The sequence below is a fragment of the Salvelinus namaycush genome, chromosome 38 (genome assembly GCF_016432855.1).
Source record: "Salvelinus namaycush isolate Seneca chromosome 38, SaNama_1.0, whole genome shotgun sequence".
Classification (NCBI taxonomy): Eukaryota; Metazoa; Chordata; class Actinopteri; order Salmoniformes; family Salmonidae; genus Salvelinus; species Salvelinus namaycush.
In genome coordinates this window covers 4,486,081-4,508,944 of record NC_052344.1, presented here as the reverse complement: position 1 = coordinate 4,508,944, position 22,864 = coordinate 4,486,081, and the positions used below count along the sequence as shown (strand labels likewise).

At 40.2% G+C, this 22,864-nt stretch overlaps 1 protein-coding gene across 6 annotated transcripts in view; it reads right to left on the bottom strand.

Moving 5' to 3' along the window:
* Positions 1-22,435, bottom strand: part of LOC120032302 (forkhead box protein P2-like) — a 115,684-nt gene extending 93,249 nt beyond the window's left edge. For 3 of the 6 annotated variants that reach the window (XM_038978333.1, XM_038978331.1, XM_038978332.1), the window contains exons 1-3: positions 22,046-22,435; positions 7,301-7,370; positions 6,483-6,536 (exon numbers count right to left, since the gene is read on the bottom strand). Coding sequence is in view for 3 of the 6 variants with exons in the window: in XM_038978329.1 (XP_038834257.1) it covers positions 6,483-6,536; positions 7,301-7,370; positions 12,083-12,273 (315 nt within the window). In the remaining 3 variants the exon portion in view is untranslated. Of the gene's footprint in view, positions 1-6,482; positions 6,537-7,300; positions 7,371-12,082; positions 12,295-22,045 lie in introns of those variants that run through there. The other 3 variants (XM_038978329.1, XM_038978328.1, XM_038978330.1) reach the window with 2 other exon arrangements.
* Positions 22,436-22,864: the final 429 nt, after the last annotated feature.

Here is a 22,864-nt window from a genome sequence, read left to right as displayed (position 1 = left end):
ACATAATGTCCAAACTATTTCTCTCTCTCTATCGCTCCATCCATCCACCCCCAACTATTCACTAAATAAATGAGAAAACTATCACAGCACAGAAATATTTGACAAAAGCAAGAGAGACTGAATTCCGAATGACCTCGGCGCCTTGCGACAACGCACACACAGTCCAAACGCTCTTTCATGAGCAGCCAACTGAGTAAGACCTGGAAGAATATTTATTATTGAGCACAATGGCAAATGTATTACCTTGTCACCTATACCACTTTACAGTGCAGAAAGGAATCGTATCAAACACAAGGGGAATTTTACATAATTTCAGGTTGAGAGTATGAAAGGTAGCTAGGTTCTTTAAACGAGGGGTCCATAGTGGTCTACAAGAAGTGTAAGAAATGAACACAATGATCATTTGTATGTGATTTGGTTAAACCTGAAGTAACAATGACTGGGTCAGGGATTCAACCAACACACTTAGTCCATCTATTCATGAAATACATTTAAATATTAATGGGAAAGAAAAGGCAAGGAGGTTTAAAGTTCAACAGAAAAAAATGATATGAACTTCTTTGGCTGACGTGCACCCTTCGAGCTGTGTGTGTGACGTCACAAGTTGAAGAGTAATGGAAACACTCAATAAGAGTTTTATGACACAGGGGCTATTTGCTTTAGGACAGTTTCCTACCACTAACCAACAATATAGAAATAGATGAGAGCCCTGAGGACGTTCTCCTTTTTCATGCAAACACTGTAAGCAACTTTTCAACACACAATGTGTCATCCACCCTAAGCATACAATGACTTATGATACTCATTCATCCACATATCATACATGCATATGTACGTACACTACCTCATCACAAAAGTATGACTAGACAAGGACGCTGTACCGTACAATCTATAGATGGTGAACATATGGGTGGCATTCCCTGCATCAGGCTTTAAATCAAACTGTTAGCTTTCTGCAAAGCCTCTTAAAAAAACATTGGACTTGTGAAATTCCTGAGCCATAGAAAATACCTCTCGGCCTCTCACACCTCTTGATCACCATCCCACCTCCACCACCCAGTCCATCAACCAAACTCTATGAGCCAACAGGAGTTGTGCCTCTTCACTGTCCGTGCATGTGTGTGTCTGTGTGCGTGTGTGTGTATGCGGTCGTGTGTGTGCATCCGTGCATGTGTGCCTGTCGGCCTGCCTGCCAGTGAGTGAGTGTGTTTTACCTTCCAGATCATTCCAGTCTATTCCAGAGAATTCTCAGACGGCAACCTATTTTATTTACTTTATCTTCAATAAGATGGTTCAGTGAGCATTAGCAACTTTGAGACACGAATTTCAATCAGTCCTATGGCAGCGGCGTCAGTCTGCATTAAAGCCAGCGCAGCAGTGTGTGTGTGTGTGTGTGCTCTGCGAGGTGCAGCGGAGGGAGCAACGCTGCAGACAGGCTGAGCTGTAAGCAACCGAGTGAGAGGGCTCTAATAACACAAAGGGAGGGAGAGCGGGAGGGAGGCAGTAGGGGACAGAGGGAGGAGAGAGGGGAGAAGGGAGACTAGAGATGGATAAAGGGAGGGAGCGGGAAGAGCGAAAGGGTGGGGGTAAAGGAAAAGAGAGAAAGAGAAGGTAAATGGAGAGAGAGAATAAGATAAGTGCGAGAAAGAGAGCGAGAGAGAAAGAAAAAAGTAAGTTAGAGAGAGTGAGAGCGTTCTCCCTGGGTAGAGCAGAGCAGGTATTGTACAATAAACACAGGTGAGCAGCTCTACACCCCAGGACCTCTTCAGGATGACTGACAGGTGAAAGCTCTCACTGACCGGGAGCTTAATTTTACATGACATGAGAAGGAGTGGAACTCAACTGCTGCAGCAGAGTATAACTGAGAGACTCTCTAGGAGGGAAAGTTGGACACACAAGTACACATGCACGCACACACACACCATTTCCCTTCACAGGTGAGCAGGACCAACAGACAGCCTGGTGCTTCATTCACTTAACCCGAGAGGTGCTGCAGACTGGATGTATGTATACAGACTGAATGTTTTCCACATGACGTGCCTCGGGCTGTTTTTGTCAACTGCACTCTGAGCAGCACAGAGTCAGGTAGTATGACCACATGATTGCCCGAGAGGCACCTCTCGGAGAGGGCTGGGGACACACTGAAATTCCCACGCATGATGAGGTGTAATCAGAAACCCCATTCAGAGGGGTAGCCAAGTTTGTCAACATATATAGATTCCACATTCCAACTCCTGTCAGGGTTTTGCTCCAAATCAAGCGAGTTGTCGACTTGTCATCTCGACACTGGGACAAGCAGGTAGCAAGTGACGTATTGTCTAGGCTTGTGGTTTGTGGCCGGGGGAAGTGGGATTCAAGGCGCTTGTAGTATCCCCCCCCCCCCCCCCCCCCCTCTGTATCTCTTTGCAAGCCCCGATCAAATGATCATAATGAACAAAGCAGTTGGCTTGTTGCCTCTGCAGTAAAAGCTTTTGCAATGGCTGTGACTGGGACTTGATTTGAAGCAAGGACAAATAGCTCGTGAAATAGCGTTATCTACAGGATCTTAACTTGAAGAGCAAACACGACGCTACATTTTGATGACAAATGTGTCATCTTAATAATCTCAGTTAGGTTTTCTTTAGCGTTTCAAAACAAAAATGTGCTACACTTTGGACCGCCACTGAAGTATAATATCAAAATGAAAGATGTAAAACCTGGTGGTGTTGGTGAATAATTACTCTATTTGGAATAGTATAAAAAAAGTTCTCATAACTGAACAAATGTATTCTAATTTACATTTATATGAACCTTCTTTGTGGCCAATTATTCCAATAATCGGAGAGTCTTACAACACCGCAGGAGGCCGGAATCCTTCAGACTCTATTGCTTCAAAGCTATAAAAATGTATGATTCTTAGAAACCAATTGCTGCTAATAGCGTATTTATTCCATTACATTATTTACACAATGTTTTCACTTTGGTTCAACTTCCACATAGGATTCAGCCTCAGTTCATTCAAAATGGGTCATGGGTATTCTTTTGTGCGCTGCACATATATTGATTTATGACTGTATTTAAGGAGTTAGGAGGGCACATATATTCATAAAACACATACATTCTATCAACATGATTGGCCAACATTGTATTGACAAATCCCCACCTATCTTAATTCGAAGGAAGCAGATAGCAACAGATAACAACAGAGGCGTTGTATCTGTTTAGAAAAACCACCGTGTTTCCTGAATGCTGCGACGATAACACACGGGTTCAAACTGTCGAGATAATCAACATTAGACCTGCCACAAAGCAGGTGAAACTATGTGAAACCAATTCATTGGACACGATCACCTGCAACTGAAGCGACACGTAATTCTTCCCACCTGAAATAACAAGTTCAAACCGATGTCAAGTCGCTCTGATGTCATGCCTTTTGAGGCTTTTGTTTCACAATAATCTCAGGCACTTGGAAACATGCCATCAGTCTGGGCTTCCGCACCCAGGCTCTTTCCCAATTAAGTCGGGGGGGGGAAAGAATGACATGTGAAACACCAGATGCGTCTCGTTTATAAAAAAGTACGACTGTGCATACAATATCTGCAATCAGTCATGTCCAAAGTACTTAGCAAGCAGTGACCAATGCATACTGAATGGGGAGGTGGACTTAAGTCCTATAGTTTATCCTATGAGGGGTCTATAAGGGGCCACAACCCCCAGTGTGATCCGATCAGGCTTCGAGACCTTTAGAGAGACACTGACTGGCTGACTGACTAGTCGCCCGCCAGGGCTGCATCCGTGGCCATTCACACTGTTGATTAGCATACCCCCCTCCTCTCCTCTCTGGATCAATAATCTCATTGAGTTAGTGTGTCTTCTCCATCAGGAGTGATGGCAGCTAGGTAGAGACACCCCCTTTTGTAACTCTATTCTCATGGCAACTGTCCACTCCAGACAAAGACTCCTCTACACTCTATCTATTCTAGACGCCTCTTCTTCTTTTCTTTCTGGGTCCTCATTACTCCTCTTCTGAACAGGCAGGAGGAGAGGCAAATAAACCTTAGAACAAACAAAACGGATTGAAAAGGTAAAGTATTAACATATCAGCGCCAGGGTCTTTCTTGATAAAATAGATTTGAAGTTTTTTTTTTTTTTTTAAGTCTACCTTGTTAGACTTTGGAAACTGAAGGAACATACTGTGGAGAAGCAATACGCTACACATGGTGTGCTTGCACCAAGTGAAGGACAAAGGGGCAGGTTGAAAATAAGTATGAGGTGTAAATATATATTTCCTGTGAGGCAAAGTACAATTCCAGAATCCTATTTAAAAAAACTCCAACTCCTAATCCAACCAAAGATCTGTAAAGAGTAGGACGTGGGTCCACTCTTGGTCCAATTTGCTCACAGCATGACACTATCAGACCCCAAACCAAACCTCATTAAACTGGAATATGGAAACTTGGGGAAGTTCCAAAACAGCAACTATTTTTTTCCCCTCCAAGTAGGAAGACAAAACAGTGGACCATAAAAGAGGAATATAAGAAGGAAGGGAAGAAAGGGAGGCAGGCAGATCCTTGGGAGGACTGGAGAGTGAGAAAGTGAACGTTTGATGAGTAATACTTTTTTTGTTGTAGACGGGGCTTAACTTTGAAATATTCCGGGGTGGTTCTGAATGGGGGATTGACCAATGACCTGATCCCAGCCACACACTGGGCGCCAGAGTTAATGGTGGATAAAGATTAGAAAAACGGGCCCTAGCCTGATCTCCATCCCCATCCTCTTCAATCCCAAATCAGACCCACAATGGACTCTGCCAATAGGGATGACTCAAGTCCCTTTGATTCTTCTCCCTCCCCAGTAGTCAGGGTGTCCAGGGTAAAGACCCGTGGAGGTTACCCTCTCCTACTCAGGGGGAAGCCAGCCGAGCTCCTTGGCTCAGAAAACCCTTTAGGGTTTTGGAAATGAAATGACAGAAGCTCTGATCTATAACAAGAAATCAATTCCAAATTGGAAGTCTGAGGCAAAGCCATCCGTCCGGGACCTGCTTCTACAAACTAGCCAGAGATATGCTTTAATTGCTGTAGATTTGATATATGTGTACATTCACAGTAATGCAAAAGTTAGGTCAATTATACTTCTTTGGGATGATTAGAGGACTTCTGTTCCAGAACAGATATGCTTTAAGAGTTCATCTTTGAAGATTTAAATGGGATACTCAACAAATTAAAAACGAATATTCAAATCTCTTTTAGGTGGAAGAGGGAAGGGAATCTCGGTTCTGCTTAGTCTTGTGAAGATGTGACTCTTGGGATGTGGGCTGGGGCTGAGGCCTACAGCTGAGCTGAGCCACCCTAACCCAGCCTCTCGCTCCGCTTGGCTCCTAGCTGCCTCGCTTGAATCATCCTTGGACCTCAAAGGCAAAACTCTGCAGCTGAATACGGAGACAAATAGATGTTCTTCCTCAGACTGGGTCAAAATATCAAAATAAACCAGTGGCTGGGATTCAGGAAATAACCTGTCTACGAGTAGTTCTCCTCCGCAACATTGAAAAACAGATCAAAACAAGACTTTTTTCACAACATTTTTCAAATTCAAAAGTTTATGGGGTGACTTCTATGAAAAAACTTGAGAATGACCTACAGCATACATTTAATTACACAAATAATTGATAGTGGAGAAGTTATGGAGGGCTACAAACACAGAAGCCAGTACCTTTACATTTGATTTTACCTGCAAAGCAATTCACGTCAACTGTTCTCTGCTCACTGAACAATCACCCATTGTCAAGTTAGCATTCGATATCTATCCCCCATCCAATTACGGCTAAATTCCATCCCCTCACGATGATGAGGCTTCTCCTCCCCATCGCTACTGCAGTTTTACCGTCTGGCAATGTTCTGTTCGGTCTGAGACACCACCTGTGACTCTGTCTCAGTCTGGCTGCTGTGGGGACACATTAGTAATGACGGCAGGCCTCCGCCGTAGTAGCAGTCACATAATCAGTGTGTGTCACACTTACTGTGCTGGCTGGGATTCTTTATGCTCGTTTTATACTGACTTGGTGACGACAAACTGCCTCTGTTATCACCACTGGATGTCTCATAGAGAATCTCATTGGGAATCTAAGGGGCTACAGAAGCTCTGAGTTGTGCCACTGGGTGACGTTACAGTACAGTAGGGTGCACACGCATCTCCCACTTGTTACTGTACGTAGAATTGTGCATAGAATTGTGCATGGAATTGTGCATGGAGGACCGACTTATGAACAGTGTCTCCCGATGATTCATGCATCTACACTTCTCCGCTTGAAGTTTTGAATGAGCTTCGTCACTTGATAGGAGTTGTCTTGTAACCTCGAGCCCCGAAAGACCAGTGCAGGTGAATCCCTCGAGCTGATGTCAACAAGAATTGGCAGTGGATGTGACTGTTCAGATCGGATAATAATCCGAACCGACACACAACACAAGGGCATGCAGAAGATCAGTGTAAAAGACAGTGTGACTCACCACTTTGGACTTCAGAATGTGGATGCTCTTCTCACAGCCGTTGCATATTTCATCCTAAACAAATGAACAATGGTTATGAGCTAACATTCTGGTGTATATTCAACACCACCTTCATGCATGTACAGATAATACATTCAAACACTTCCAAGTTTCTCGGTGTCAATAACCTCTTGTCTATTGTGATGTGTCAGGACGGCTCACTCTCAATTAAACATGGGCGTCTAGAAAACGTTCCCCAACACTCACTAAGAAGACTTTCAGATATCCTTCCTCCCAGTCCACATTGGTTGGATCTAATGCATATCATAACTTCAAAAAGCTACAGTAGATTGGATGTCTACGAAGTGTGAAAACCAAACAGGCACAACCTGACAGGTTTCATTGCAGAGGTGGAACTCTATCATGGTGGGCAGATGGAGATCTGTTATATTTCTATGGTGGTAACTGTGCCTCAGCTGGGCTTTAGCGTAACACTCCTGCCCAGGTACAAGTAAAGAAACTAGAACAAAATCATACACCTTTGTCCTTAAGATTAGAGGTGTCATGTCCATTGACAATAAGGAGGCACAGGCAAGTTTCATCCATTTGTACACTGAAAATCTAGAAAGTATAGTTTATTTTATGCCTAAGTCTAAGATTTGGCCATCAGTGCCCTCAAAGTTATGCATGACACCTCTGAGATGAATGATCTTGGATGGAAAAAACCAAGTCAAGTTACACAGTTACACACAGCACGTTACAATTGTCAAATTCTGCCTTATCAGTCCAAAGGCAGAAAACCTTTGACAGCACATGAAAGGCTGTGTTGTAGTACTTACCCTGAGGGTGAAAACGTGTGGTTGTTGTCCGTCTCTTCCAGGAGGGGAAGGATCTCCAGTCCAGAGATGTCTGTAGAGGATATGCAGGGGGAGAGCAGATCAGAGAGAAAGCATTACTCAAAAGCATGTTCCCATACAGTAAAACATTATCAACCAAGTTTCCAATTCACATAGTAAATTGTAAATGACCCCCCCCCCCCCCCCCCCCCCCTCCGATGGTGCTTGTGCAAACATGTATAGGATAAATGTGGGTAGGTTTTCTTGCACATGAGCTATGAGTTATTAGCTTTTAGGGGAAAGCAATAAACTTGGGAACAACAAAGTGCACATGAATTTGCCTGTTAGGTGACTGTATGCACGTGAGTGAGTATGTGTCTGTGTGTACATGTTAGAGCTGGGACGATAAACCGAAAATGATCGACACCGACCATACCGATCACTTATCGCAGGCATTTTATGGATATCCTTCATTACTATACATAGCCTATACTAGAGAAATGTGACATTTGAAATGAAATGAGTTTGCTAATATGGGTGATTGTTAATGGTACAATTGATGACTACAACCGTCAAACTAATAGCAGTAGTTGTAGTTTAAAGGATAATAAATATATTTTTAATGCAATTTATCGTGATATCTATTTTTGACCATATCCCCCAGCTCTAGTACATGTGAATGTATGCTTGTGTGTGTGTATGTGTATGAGTAAGTGCTTTTGTGTGCATGGAGGGGTGTACTTGTGGGTGCGTGTGTGTGTGTGTGCGTGTGTGTGTGTGTGTGTCTGTGCAAGAAAGATGAGGGGTGACCTTCTGAATTTAGGTAATGTACAGTACCAGTAAATGACAGGTTTTAACGACAATAATGACATGTCCCATGTCCTTATAATACACCTATCTGCAATTCTGTATAAAACAATCCTCAATCATCAATCTGTTATTTCCACATGCATCTTCCTAATGTTTGCTATGTTTTGTTACATTACCGAAAGAATTACCAACTGCAGCCACATAACCTCTCAGACGTTTTAATGCCTATACATCATGTTTAAGCACTTGACCCCTCGCAACATTTGAATTCCCCTCGTGGTTGAGCGAGCGTTTTACAGGCAGCCTCTCTCTCTCTGATACTTAAGACACAGGGAGGACCAATGGCCCAGCCTGGACGTTCCTGTAGAATTTTTCTTTCTTTTTTTTCTTCCCGAATTCCAATGACCCCTGAAGGCAACCAGCAACTGCTGAATCCTGTGGAATGTGCTCTCTGAACTGTACAAAAAGCCCTCAGCCCAAAGAGCACCGCGGAAAACAAAACCTGCCAAGTGTCATTATTTTTACTGTTTGAGTTTCGGGAAAGAAGTGTTGCACAGTGCACACGGATTGCCGTGTAACATTTATGCAGTGGAAAAAGGATACAAATCTCCCCTTCCATACTGTACTGTCTATTGTGAAAATAGGCACGGTGATGTTTCTGTTAGCGTACACAATCATCTAATCTAGTACCGATGTACTTAAAAAGAAAATACTGTACTGTTTAGTACTAGCATGAAGGCTTAGTAAACATGCGATAAAGGACTAATAACACACCAAATATGAATCAAACTACTTAACACTTAGCTATATTTGTGTGAATAAACATTCAGGTAAAATGTAACCGCCTTATAAGTTGGATAAAAACATAATTTTCAGTAATTGTTCCATTCATCCAAAATGACTTGCTGAGTTTACTTTAATACAGTGTTGGCCTGTGAAGCCGTAATACTCTATTCAGAGGAAAAGCAACAAGAAAGCTCTTTAGTCTGTGTGACCAATTCAAAAGATTTACAAATATCACACATATCTTTACGCTTAGCCTAAATACAAAAATGATCTTTAAATTCTATCAACTTATAAATACAGACTGCATTCAAGCATTCAAGGGGCCTAATAATACCATTAGCTATTTACATAAAGTGCTGCGCTTTGTCAAGATAAACTATTTAAAATGGAGAGCAGAAATACCTCCACAGCGGCTATCGAAGAGTCTGTGGATGAAAGAGGGACATTATGCTAACAAGTCAGATTACTGTACACAATCATTTTATCTTTAACGTAAATACCATCCCTGTGTTACGACGGTGGGGGCTTACGGAAAAGTCACCGCCAATAATATTTTCTACAGGGAACCAAATGCTCCTTATCGGTGTTAGGCGAGCAATTCAGGCCCCCGAACAAAGATGAGTCTTCAAACTCATTCTATTCATCACCGGACGTGTAATTACCTTGGGCTCACAGTCTAGACGTTACCGCTTTCACAGAATTTAAGACCCCCTCTCTCTGCAACGCCGCCGCCACAGCGCACACCGCTCTCTCTCCTCTCACCCTCCCCGAGCACCGGCGAACGTTAAATCTGCCAGCAGATAAATTAACGAAGAACGCAATAAAATGGACACAATGAGAAGAACTTTATCCTGCCCGCTGCTAAATGAGATTTCTTTGAAATGCAGATCAGTGGAGCTAGATTAGTGAGTTTTAGCTGCTGTCAACATCATAACAAAATACAAACGTGATTGTTCGGGCCGGGGCCTTATCTCCGTGCTTCCATCTGCTGCCTGGCTATTTACTCTCCTTGATTTACTATGCAGATCTAAATAAGTCGCATCAAAAGGAGGGCTTACTGCACAATGTCTTCTTAAGCTTCTACATCAAGGTATTTGAAACCGTAGTCACTTAAAAAGGAGGCCCATCAAAGGCCCATCCCTAATGAACTCCCGTATCAGAGGGGGTTTGTGCCTGTTTTTAATGCTTCCTGTCTGGCTGCTTGTGTGAAGAGAAAGAGGAAGCACTACAAATCAGAACAACCCACAGCTATAGGAGGTGTGGCTCTGTAGGGCCACATGAGACCAGCTCACTGCATGGGGCCAATACAACCCCAGGTCTGTCAAGACTACTGGAGACAGTGGAATAGAGTGGGACAGAATAGAATATATTCTATTACACATTGGCTTCACAGCATCAACATCAGCAACACGTCAACGTTAAGTGCCTCGAATACCTCATTATCACCAGAGAAAGGAGGACAGATGGAAAGACAAGGCAATAAACATTGTTTTCTGCATGCATGTCAATCCATTTCTCACCAGGAGCATGACATCCAAATGCAAGAATGAGCCATATTATGTTCCCTGCTCTAGTTCTGCACAGAGAAACACTAATCTTCCAAGCTTTCGAACAACGTTTAGGCAATAACCTTTAATTTCATGGTGTATTTGTTACATTCAGCTACACAGACCAGATTATAAACCAAACCTTCAAGACTTCATGAAAAAGAACTGCATTAGAAAGAGCACGATCTTCATTCCCATCTCGGTTTTAATGTCGGGACCCAACAAGCATGCAGTTTAGTTTACCAAAGAACAATTAGCCCCCTGAGCCCAAACAGACCCTGGCACATGTGGTTGAGAGGCGAGAGCCACAGGGGGGCACCAGATGATGGGTGGGTTGGGAGGGAAGCGTGTGGCGCGTGGCAGCCACGCATGTGCCAGTCATTGGCTCCTGGGCATGTCCTGCCTCACTGCTACTCTCACAGGGAGAAAGAGAAAAAGAGACAGAGAAAGAGAGAGAGAACGCCTTCTTTTCCCTGTCCCGTAGTCTCTGGGAGCCACTCCATTCTCTTCAGAATTGCAGGCACCCCTCCAGATAGAGAGCTTACAACAAAGGAGGCATCCTATGGCCTTGTGGCTTCCCTACAGAAACCAACGTTCTCTACTTCTTTATCCCTCCATCCCTCATTCTCTCTCTTGGTATTTTCCCCCTTTTCTCTTTGTACCGTGCCAAGTGGGCCCAGTGCCAGCCGCATTTGCAACCACGAGTGACCTCTTCCTTTTTTTCTTGTCTAATGAAATGGCAAAACAACAGATTTACATATGCAGAAACAGGTGTTGTAACAGGTTTGACTGCTCTTGACCTAAACCATGTTAGAAGGAAATAAATGCACAAAAAAAGTTTATTAGCAACAGCTGCCTGAAGGTATTTAGGCTCTGATGGGCACTCAAGTTTACACCATCTGCCTTGCTGGTTGCCAGAAGTGACAATCTAAATCAAAAACCACCCATCAAATATCCTAAAAATAAACCATTGTGTTGCTGCGGCCATATGTTGTGGCCATTTCTTTTATAAAAGTGGCTGAATGAAGGCTTATGGCCCTGTCATCCAGGGAAACCCTACAAGCCACACAGTAGCCTATAATTACTCTCAACCAATCCCCTCTGTTCTAACCAGAACACTGCGTCAGCATCTCACATCATCATGTCCAAGTCCATCCCTCTGAAATTACAGGATATAAAACTATGGCCCTACGACAAAAGGACTAGGCCTACAGTCCAAGAACAAGTTTGAGGACACTCTATAGCGGGCAAAATGTTGGTATGAAGTGTTACTAATAGCTAGCTAGTAAATAGCTTTTACGCTTGTAATGTCACCTGTCATACATGGGCAAATCATTAAAGTATTCAAACTATTAGAATGTGCTAATAGGATTGTTAGAGACATTTATGATCTAATCAACTAGCCTACATGCAGTAGATATTATAATGTGGCCATGATATCAAAGACACAACAACAAATAGCTAGGCATATTTCTGAAAATGGCCTCCCTTTTATACCACTGTAAATATCATAGCCAAGAAAGTCATTTTTGTCATTTAAAATGCATCCATGTATTTCTGAAAGACAAAAGCTGTAAAAGCCCTATTGTTTTTTCCCTGGCTGTTTTCATTTAGACGAGCCAGCGAGACAGAAGGAACAAACCTGAGACAGTCGTGACCCTGCCAGAGTGTTGTAACTTGTTCTAGAGCAACGCCGGCAGAAGGCAGCGCCATATGCCCCCAGCCCCGAGCTCGATGCTCTTTCTGCAGCCTAATGTGCCTGTCGAAAAGCATTACCCTCACAAATCCTGTGTTTTTACAACATGTTTGAAATAAACCGTTTTTTTCCCCCATCTCTCTCTCTCTCCAATAGAATTGTCCTCAGAGACACACAGCACCAGTGAGAGGAAGGTCAGTGTTTGTTTGTGTTCCTGCTGTTTGAGCAGCACATGCCTGCCTCAAATCAATACTAGCCATCCCTCCCTTTTTCTAGAATTCCTAAAAGGACAACTTCAATGAGCCCCAGATGTTTAAACCGCCATGTTCATTTGACCAACAATTTAATCAGAGTGTAAGATGAAGCTAGCACACAGATCTAGACATGACTCATTACACAATTTTGTTTCTCAATTAACCGTTAAACAATTGTAGAGTTAAGACAATAGCCCTGTTATTTCTCAATCTGTCTGATGTGAGTAGTTGTTTACAGTGATGCAGACAGGCTGGTGGCAGATTTCGCCTGAGTGATGGCGACCTTGCCGTTCGCTATGAGTGACCCTCCATCTTTGATATAGACCCTGCAACCAACACATTCTTTCACACCAGTCCAGTGCACTGTCCCTTCTTTCTCCATCCAACCGTGACTTAAAGAAAAGCAAAAGCTGGCATTATTTTACACTGCTGTGACCATAGCATAGAGAATAGAGAAGGGATGGGTAACTCCATTCCTTGGGGGCCTGATTGTTGTCACACTGACTCCAGTAATCAACTAATAGTGATCTTCAGTTTAAAATGCAATTAGATTAATCAGCTGTGCTAGGGATGGGGAAAAAAGTGTGTCACCACTCTGGCCCCCCGAGGAGTGGAGTATGGAGTGTCCTATAGAGTAAACAAGTTTTGGCTGCACAAAGCAGGGGAAAAATATGAACAAGAAGTGCCCCAAAACGATCAAATCTATTCTCGCATGGGAATCAAACAACTAAAACAGAAATCACACAATTGTACAGATAATGCAGGTTGAAATGCAGCAAGTCCACGTAACAGGTAGAACTAACGGCCTTTCAAAGGGTCAACCGGTGGTTCAATTGTCAAGGTCTTAGGTCATGATCAAGCATCTACTGCTAGACCTTAGCTGAGCCGATACAGCGTGACTGCACTGGTAGACTGCAATGGTAACAATGCTTTGTTGGTTAGTGGTAAAGCAAAGTTTGTTTACATCAGTCACAAGTCATGCTGCAGTTTGCGTAGGTTCTATTCATTGTTAAAGTACAGGAGTCGTTATGAGGTTTTGGGAACCCGTTGAACCTGCGGCGCTCATGTGTTTGGTCGTTTGTTTGTAGTGCAACAACCCTGAGATCGTGGCACGGTGACGTACAACGTGGTATTTCGAAAACCTTGCTTTCTTAGAAACACAGCATTTAGGACTGTTATACACAAATAGAAATATTGGCAAGTGTTTCAAACTGACAAGTGAGAACAGTTATCAGTATCCCATTGTTCTAAAATGAGTCATAAAGCAATGAGCAATGAGACACTCCTCCAAACTTGTCCGGAAAGTCAAATAAATGCTCAGTGTAAAATAAACACGTCGGTGTTGAGACTTGTTTCAAAGACAACACTTAACACAGCCTTAAGTCTTGAGTCAAACTGCAATCTCAGTTTAATCCATATCCTCTGACTCCACCCAACACAAGCTTTTCTTGGCCAAAGGTCACAGTGTTTCTTACCCACAACAGCAGAAAGTCCAGCTTATAGAAGTGACCCAGAGCGTAACTAAAAAAGTCTGAGCTCTCGGCCTCTTAGTTACTGGGGCACACAAAACACCATTACCATTATGCGGATAATTACAGTGCATGGGGGCCTCTTAAGCATGTTATATACTCTTTTATCTTAAGAAGGCAATCTCTTCTAGGGTGACAGATAGCAGCATATGATCCTGGTAAACAAATATGTTCACGCAGCACAAAAGTGCCATTAAAGGCCAAAACTGTCAACACAAATTCCATTCTTACTGAAGGAAGGGAGGGAGGGGGGAGGAAAAAAAGACTTGATCACCTCTGGTTGCTTTAACTTGCATGGAGGTTGTCATGGAAACATTTCTATGAAGTTAACGGGGATAAAAACAGAAAGCTTTCCAGTTTAATTGCCATTAGGCTTAGAGAGCAGAGTTGACTTGCCCATACATTAAAACACAGACAGGGTACAATGCTCATATTTAGACAAATGAAACTATGGTGTTCGACCCTTTTGTTTATCCTTTTTTTCCCCAAAACAGGGCAACACCTCTAAGGTTGAGCAAGCAGCCAGTTTTATTAAAAAGGAGATGTTGGGGGATGGGTGATGGTACGATACAAAAGCTAAGAGAGAGGCTAGAGTTCACTTAAATGAAAAAGTAGGTATTTGTTTCAAAGTTGCTCTGTAGTAAATTAAAAGAAAACAATATGTACTTTGTTCTAAATACAGACTGCACTGCATGACATGTCCTTTGAATGATTTAAAGGAAGACTCAATATACATGAAAAACAGAACAAGTCATATACTATTTCTCAGTTACTAGCATACATTTCTTTAATCAGAGAAAAAATGATGCATTAACTTATGACTGGTTGGCTGAAATCTAAAACTTAAAGGTGCAATATGCAGAAATTCCTCTGCCATTTCCTGGTTGCTAAAATTCTAATAGTTCACCTAATTTCAGTTTATGTGACAAAACAAGCAATGTATAGTGTAGATTGTAGTGAATCATTGTACCATCTAAACCGCTGTGGAATATCTTTTCAATAACCCAAAATATTGTATTTTCAGCTGTTTGAAGGTAGTGTACAAAACCAAAAGTAAAAGACGCAAACACAAAATTTAAGAACGGGAAGCATAGAAATAGCGCACATAGAACAGATCTTTAGACTTGCTTTCAATGAGAATGACAGAATGCCCCAAAAGTTACATATTGCAGCTTAAATTTTGATAAATGGTTGAAAGGTATGATAAACGTATACACATTAATCCTTGGGAGGACATTAATTTTCATATTACCATAATGTAGCAGCAAACCACAAAATGATAAATGCAGCAATCAAAAAATGGATGCAGAGTGGCACAATAATACGTGCAGCACGCTACTAATGCTGGCCAGCTACCATTTGTCCACATTCAACCATATAGCCATGACGCAGACAGCAGAGTGAAATATTAGGTTACTTTCCCAAAAGTAAACGTCAACAACAAACTAAAAAGCCCTGAAACAGGGCCTCTATAGCTACGGACTTATATAGTTCCTACCAGGCAATGATTACAGAGGTTCCAAACAAGGAGTTGACAAGTATGGTCCTAAAATAAGGGCAAAAGTGTTGAGTGATGAAACAGTGAAGCACACCTGCATTTCAGGCTGGGGAACACCTGTGCACCCGCGGCTTGAACAAAAGGGTTCAGTCTTGTTAATCCACCAGGGGTGAAAACTGATCACAGGCCATGAGGGAACTTTGTTAGCGTTTCTATAAGAAAAAAAAGCTACACCTAGGCTATCGATTTACGTGCAGCGCTAACTAAAGTAGAGAGGTACTTCCGAGTGCTTTTTTTTTTTTTTTTTTTTTTTTTTTTTTTTTTTTTTGGGGTGGATCAGCTTAATATTGCGGAAAGAATGTTGCTTCCAATGTAATTGTCTGCATCATTTCCAATCCCCCATATTTTTTTGGGTAAATATATATATCCATACACGCATGCATACATATATACATATATACATACACATACCTATATAGACATACATACTTTTTTAAAGAATATACCTTTATTATTATTCCCCGCAACCCTACCACCACTCCCCCAATTGGAGTAAACTAATAAACACTTCTGCTTTTACCTTCAATTTATACATCTTATACCTATTTTACAGACACAGACTACTTTATAATAGTTCTCTCTTGTTTGTTCTTAGTCCTTCCTCTATTTCTGTTGTCCATCCAATTTTATTTCCACTTGTAACTGTGCTATTTCACAAAAGCTCCGCACCTATACAAATTTCACAGATCCCGTATGCCCTACATTGTTTATCTTGTTATTAGTCCCACCCTTCAGTTCCACTCAACCCTTCCCATCTATCTTCCAACATCATCCATTTCGGATTTTTATTTGCCATATATTTTTCAACTGTGCTGTGATGCTTCACAAAAGATTTGAACCTTCCTATTCTCATAGCTTCTACAGATTGTAAATTAAAAATAAACATTTTTGCTAAAATAATTATTATATTATTGATTGATTGACTATGGCTTTTCAAATCCCCCAGTATTGCTATCTGTAGCGTTAGTTCTAGGCAAATGTTGCAATTCTTCAGCCATTCCTGGACCTGTGACCAAAAACGAGCTACATATGGACAATACCAAAATAAATGATCTAATGACTCTGCCTCCTCACAACAGAATCTGCAGAGCTGGGAAGATTGTATACCCCATATATATAACATTCTATTAGTTGCAAGAATTTTATACAGTAATTTAAATTGAAAAATTCGAAGTTTTGAATCCGGCGTTGTTTTGCGTATCAATTCATAAACCATGTGCCATGGAATGGGTACATCGAAAATCTCTTCCCAACTATTTTGCAATTTATATGGCACAGCTGTCAGTTTTTTGGTCCTTAAATGAAATTGGTATATGTTTTTATTTATCACACTTTTCTTTAACCATTTATGTTCTTTAATACAGGGCCGACATACAAGTTCCTTACTTTTTTCCCCTTCTACTTGCCTCTTCCATTTTTGTGGTAATGCTGCAATTAATTGGTTGTAATTTTGGGTAGAGCAGACATTTCCATATGTCTGTGTTAGCTGCATGTGTGACATAACTCCACCAGTCCTATTTATGATATCATTCACAAAAATTATACCTTTTTTAAACATTTCTTCGATAAATACAGTTTTTTTATCAATTACTATATTTGAATTTAACCACAATATTTGTTGTACTATTTGTTCCTTCCTTTCAGGTGGATTAAACTGAAATTGCAACCAACTTTCTAAGGCTTGTTTAAAAAATAAGGATATTTTGGAGATTATTTCCTTTTCAAACAACCGAAAGTGAGCAGGTGTAATCTAAATAAAGGGAAAAAGGCCCTTCTTGAACATAGGATGAGACATTCGTACCAATTTACTAGAGAACCAGTTTGGATTTAAGTATAACTTTTGTATGACTGATGCCTTTAGTGAGAGGTTTAATGCTTTAATATTTAATAATTTCTGCCCTCCGAATTCATATTCGTTATATAAATAGGCCCTTTTAATTTTATCTGGCTTGCCGTTCCAAATAAAATGGAATATTTTTTGTTCATATAATTTAAAAAGCAGGTCACTAGGTGTAGGCAAAACCATAAGCAAATAGGTAAACTGTGATATGACTAAAGAGTTAATCAGGGTGATTTTTCCACAAATAGACAAGTATTTTCCTTTCCATGGTAGCAAGATCTTATCTATTTTTGCTAACTTTCTATAAAAATTTATTGGAGTGAGATCATTTCTTTCTTTTGGGATTTTTATACCGAGTATGTCCACATCTCCGTCAGACCATTTAATTGGTAAACTACATGGCAATATAAAATGTGTCTTTTTTAGTGATCCAATACGTAATATGGTACATTTATCATAATTTGGTTTTAATCCAGAGAGGATAGCAAAGGTATCTAGATCCTCTATGAGGCCGTGGAGAGACTCTAGTTGTGGTTTTAAAAGAAAACATGAATCATCAGCGTACAATGACACCTTAGTTTTTAAGCCACGGATTTCTAATCCATTAATATTAATGTTTGATCTAATTTTAACAGCTAACATTTCGATGGCAATAATAAATAGATATGCCGATAGTGGACAACCTTGTTTTACTCCTCTAGATAGTTTAAAACTTTCTGAGATGTAGCCATTATTTACTATTTTACACCTAGGGTTACTATACATAATTTTAACCCATTTTATAAGAGATTCCCCAAAATTGAAATATTCTAGGCATTTATATATAAACTCCAGTCGTACTTTATCAAAAGCCTTTTCAAAATCAGCTATGAAAACCAGACCTGGTGTCCCCGATATTTCATAGTGTTCTATTGTTTCCAGTACTTGCCTTATATTATCTCCAATGTATCGTCCATGTAAAAAACCTGTCTGATTAGGATGAATAATATCTGACAAAACTTTTTTAATTCTATGCGCCAAGCATTTTGATAGGATTTTTGCATCACAACACTGAAGTGTAAGAGGTCTCCAATTTTTTAATTGGACTGGATCTTTATATATACCACTTGGGTCCTGTTTCAGTAATAACGATATCAGACCTTCTTGTTGCGTGTCTGATAATCTACCATTTATATAGGAGTGGTTAAAACAAGCTAATAATGGTCCTTTGAGTATATCAAAAAAAGTTTTGTATACTTCCACTGGTATGCCATCCAGCCCTGGAGTTTTCCCATCCTTAAAGGCCCCAATTGCATCAAGCAGTTCCTCCTCTGTAATTTGGCCTTCACATGAGTCTTTCTGTACAGATGTTAATTTTACATTATTAATAGGAAAAAAATCCATACAATTAGTTTCAGTTAGTGGAGATGGAGGAGCCTGAAACGAAAACATATTCTTAAAGTACTTTACTTCCTCTTTCAAAATATCATTTGGTGAATCATGCGTGACTCCATCATTTGTAACAAGTTTTAATACATTTTTTTTGGTAGCATTTCTATATTGAAGATTGAAAAAGAATTTGGTGCATTTTTCCCCATATTCCATCCAGTTCGCTTTATTTTTATAATATATTACACTGGATCTTTCTTGAATAAGTTCCTCCATTTCTTTTTGTTTTTCCTCTAACTTATTCTGTGCCTCTATGGTACCGTTTTTATTGCTATCTAACTGTACTGTTAGTCCTTCAATTTCCTTTGTTAATATGGACTCTTTTGATCTAAATTCCCTTTGTTTTATAGATGAGTACTGAATTGCATGGCCTCTAAAGGCACACTTAAAAGTGTCCCATACAATAAGGGGATCTGCTGTACCTATGTTATGTCTGAAAAAGTCAGTTATAAAATCTTCTGTCCTAGTTCTAAACAATTTATCATCTAGTAGACTTTGATTAAATTTCCAATATCCTCGCCCACGTGGAAATTCTGTAAGAGAAATATATATGCCAATTATGTGATGATCCGACCGCATTCTGTCCCCTATCAACACTTTTTAAACTTTTGGTGCCAGAGAGAATGGTATAAGAAAGTAGTCAAGACGACTAGCTTGATTCAGCCTCCGCCATGTATATCTCACTAAATCAGGGTATTTAAGTCTCCATATATCCACTAATTCCAATATATCCATGACATTCATGATTTCCTTAAGTGCCTGAGGGTGATAGTTTGTAGTGTGAATTCCTTTCCGGTCTATAGAGGTATTTAAGACCGTATTAAAATCTCCCACTATAATAATAGAGTCTAGTGTTGCTTGTAGAGTTGATAAATTCTTATATATATTTTCAAAGAAGCTTGGATCATCATTATTCGGACCGTATAGGTTAACAAGCCATATTTGTTTATTGTCCAATAACATATTTAAAATAATCCATCTACCTTGAGGATCTGTTTGGACAATTTGCACATTTGGATCAAAATTATTGTTAATTAAAACCATCACCCCTTTTGAATTTCTTTGCCCATGGGAGAAATATATTTTGCCCCCCCAGTTCTTTTTCCACAAAACTTCATCTAAAACTGTTGAATGGGTTTCCTGTAAACAATAGATATTATAATCCTTCTCTTTTAGCCAGGTAAATACTGATCGTCTTTTCTTATTATCTGCTAAGCCATTACAATTGTAACTGGCTATACTTATTTCACCACTTACCATAATGAGACACACCTTTCATTCTTTTAATCAGAATATATTTTTGTAAACGTACTATTAAAAAGTAACATAATGATTGAGTGTCTATATAGTTGTACCATGATATTTGCATTTCTACTAAGTAAACCTCCAATTGGTCCCTACTATTCCACCCGCTAAAAGGCCTCATCTCGAGATGGCTTGTCATCCCAATGCCCGGTAGACCACCCTCGACCCCCTGTATCCCATAGCCCTGAACCGACTGGGATCCATTCTTTGAAAAGAGCATACAGTGCCATTTACCGAATTGAAGAAGATCAATTACCATATGCATTTCCATTGCCCTCACCTCGATTTGTATTATATATATCTGTGGATCATCCTCTATTGTCCCTAACATCTTTTACTTCTTCCTTCGCAACAGTTGTGGGATACACACATACACCCACACACACTCAGCCCTTACCCCCACACAACCATAAGCTCACTTTCTCAACAATTGCACCATCCCAGAGCCCAACTCAAGATGGGTCATGATTTACAAATGCACTTGCAGTTGCAGCTGCATGAGAAGGCCTGCAAGACCGCACAAAAAATTAGCAAAAATTGAGAGATTTATTTACCATTGTCATATCCTAGATAATGGAGGTCAAATGTACACCTTATTCCTGAAACACCCACAATACGGCCACCCGTCATGACCATGTCCCCACGCATCTCCATGCAGTCCGACTTTGATTTTGTGCCGCCAGGGCCACTTCCGAGTGCTTTTAGGGGGGCCCTTAACCAAGGTGTAGCAACCCATCGTCCAAACTACAAGTCCATCATTCACATTAAGAACTATGAGGATAATACTGAAACTGGTCTCTCATTTTACATCTGGGCTATGACGATATGGAATACGCTGTAGCTACAAATGGCGCAAGAATGTAACGGTAAGGTGTTCACCATTGATCTTTATCATCATCACCATCAACGACAATAACAGTACAACTAGTTATACTATTATACGTTTGCTTTCATTTTAAGCGTTGGTAGTCCGAGCAGCTACAGTAGTTGGTAGCTAGAAGCAAAAGTAATGCAGTAGTAACTGTAGTGTAAAAGGAACATCAAATAATAAAGTACAGTAAGTTACTGTAGTAGTACTATAGTAGTAGAAGGTGATGGTAATAGTAAGAACTGTGGCACAACTGATAACGACACTGCTACAAATTCGCATTACACAGATAGTAAACTAGATCGCAATACATCATTATCAACGAGTCAGTTATAATAGCTCAACTTTTAGTTTTAGAGAAAAAAACGTTTTCCAATTTCTGCATATTAATGAGATAGTGGTGAATGCTGTACTTTCCAAATGATCATTATATTCAATGGCCAAAAATAAATGAATTTCAAAATGTAATTGTTACATTTAAATGAGAATACTTTGAGATTCCATTCCAGTGAATGAATGTGGCTATGACTATTACATTTTTTTTTATTAATTCAAAAACATCAGAATAAGTTAATACATCTCTGAATTGGTAGGCTACTTTCAACTAGTTATCTACAGCTATTCTACCTGACTTTTCAACCTATGTAAAAATTGTCTTTCATAACGTTTTATTGTATTGTTATTAGTGCTAAGGGCAATACATAGTTCCATCTTTGATATACTGAAAAGACGCATTGGATACATTGTTGAATATCGGCTTCAACGAGCCAGTGGTCATCTATAAAAGAGTTCTATCCTCCCTATTGGCTGCACACGCCGGACAGTGTTGCATGAGGGTCCTTGGCAACCACAAAGCACAGCCGACTATTGTGTGAAGTACATGAAAGGAACCAACATGAAAAATGAAATATATATATATATATATATATATATATATATATATATATATATATATATATATACACACATCTGCAATATATAATTGTTGGGATGATTTGAAGTTGTTCACAATCGTCCGCACAAACTATGGCTTCACAATTTAAGTTGGTGGACAGTAAGAATCGATGAAGAGAATCAGTGAAACTCAAAGAGGGTGGAAAGAAATAAACACTTTGGTTAAAACTTACCAAAACGCAGGTTTATTTCCTCTAGGAAAACAAGAGCCACCACGTGAGAAGAAGTTGGTGTACGTTCAGCTTCAAGAAATCTTCACACGTGACTGTACAAGTAACCATAAAGCAGAAAAATGAACAACAAGCCGTAGAGTAAATAAAAACTCAAATATTCCTCCGCTGGCGCTGCACTCATACAAGCGTTGTCTTGCGCTCCTGCTGTCTTCAGTCAATGCTGCTGTTATTACTAATGTAACAGAAAAGGCAGTACACTGAGTCCCGTTTGAATGCTCTCGCATGACGCGCAATGCGAAGAAGTAGCTTGTTTTCGCAATGCGATTCAATACATCAAGATGTATTCAACGAACTATTTTGGACTATCTTATTACAATGCAGCCCCAGGGGAGGCACTTACGCGGAGTTGAATGTTATTCTTTTTTTTTGGAGTGCTACGACCCCATATGACGTCACGTCCACCTGCTTTGTAAACAGAAAACTATTTGGAAGTTGTTTGTTTCTTTTTGGAAGTCAAAGATAAGCAAACAGTCCCATTTCCAGTTACATCTTGTTTACAGATGAAGCCAGCTCCGATATCTACTGTAGAGTTGATCTATAAAGTCGGCCACGGGAGAAAGACGTATTTAAATATCCAAATAAGGTGTATTATATTATATAATAAGCATGCATTGTTATTTGTAGACTAACCTACTGATCTTAAACAGATATGAGTCAATGTGAGCATCAATGCGGATATTTATTTGGAAGGTTTGTGCACACAATGAAAATAAATGATCTAGACATCAAACAGCAATTACTAAAACGTTTAGTGCACAT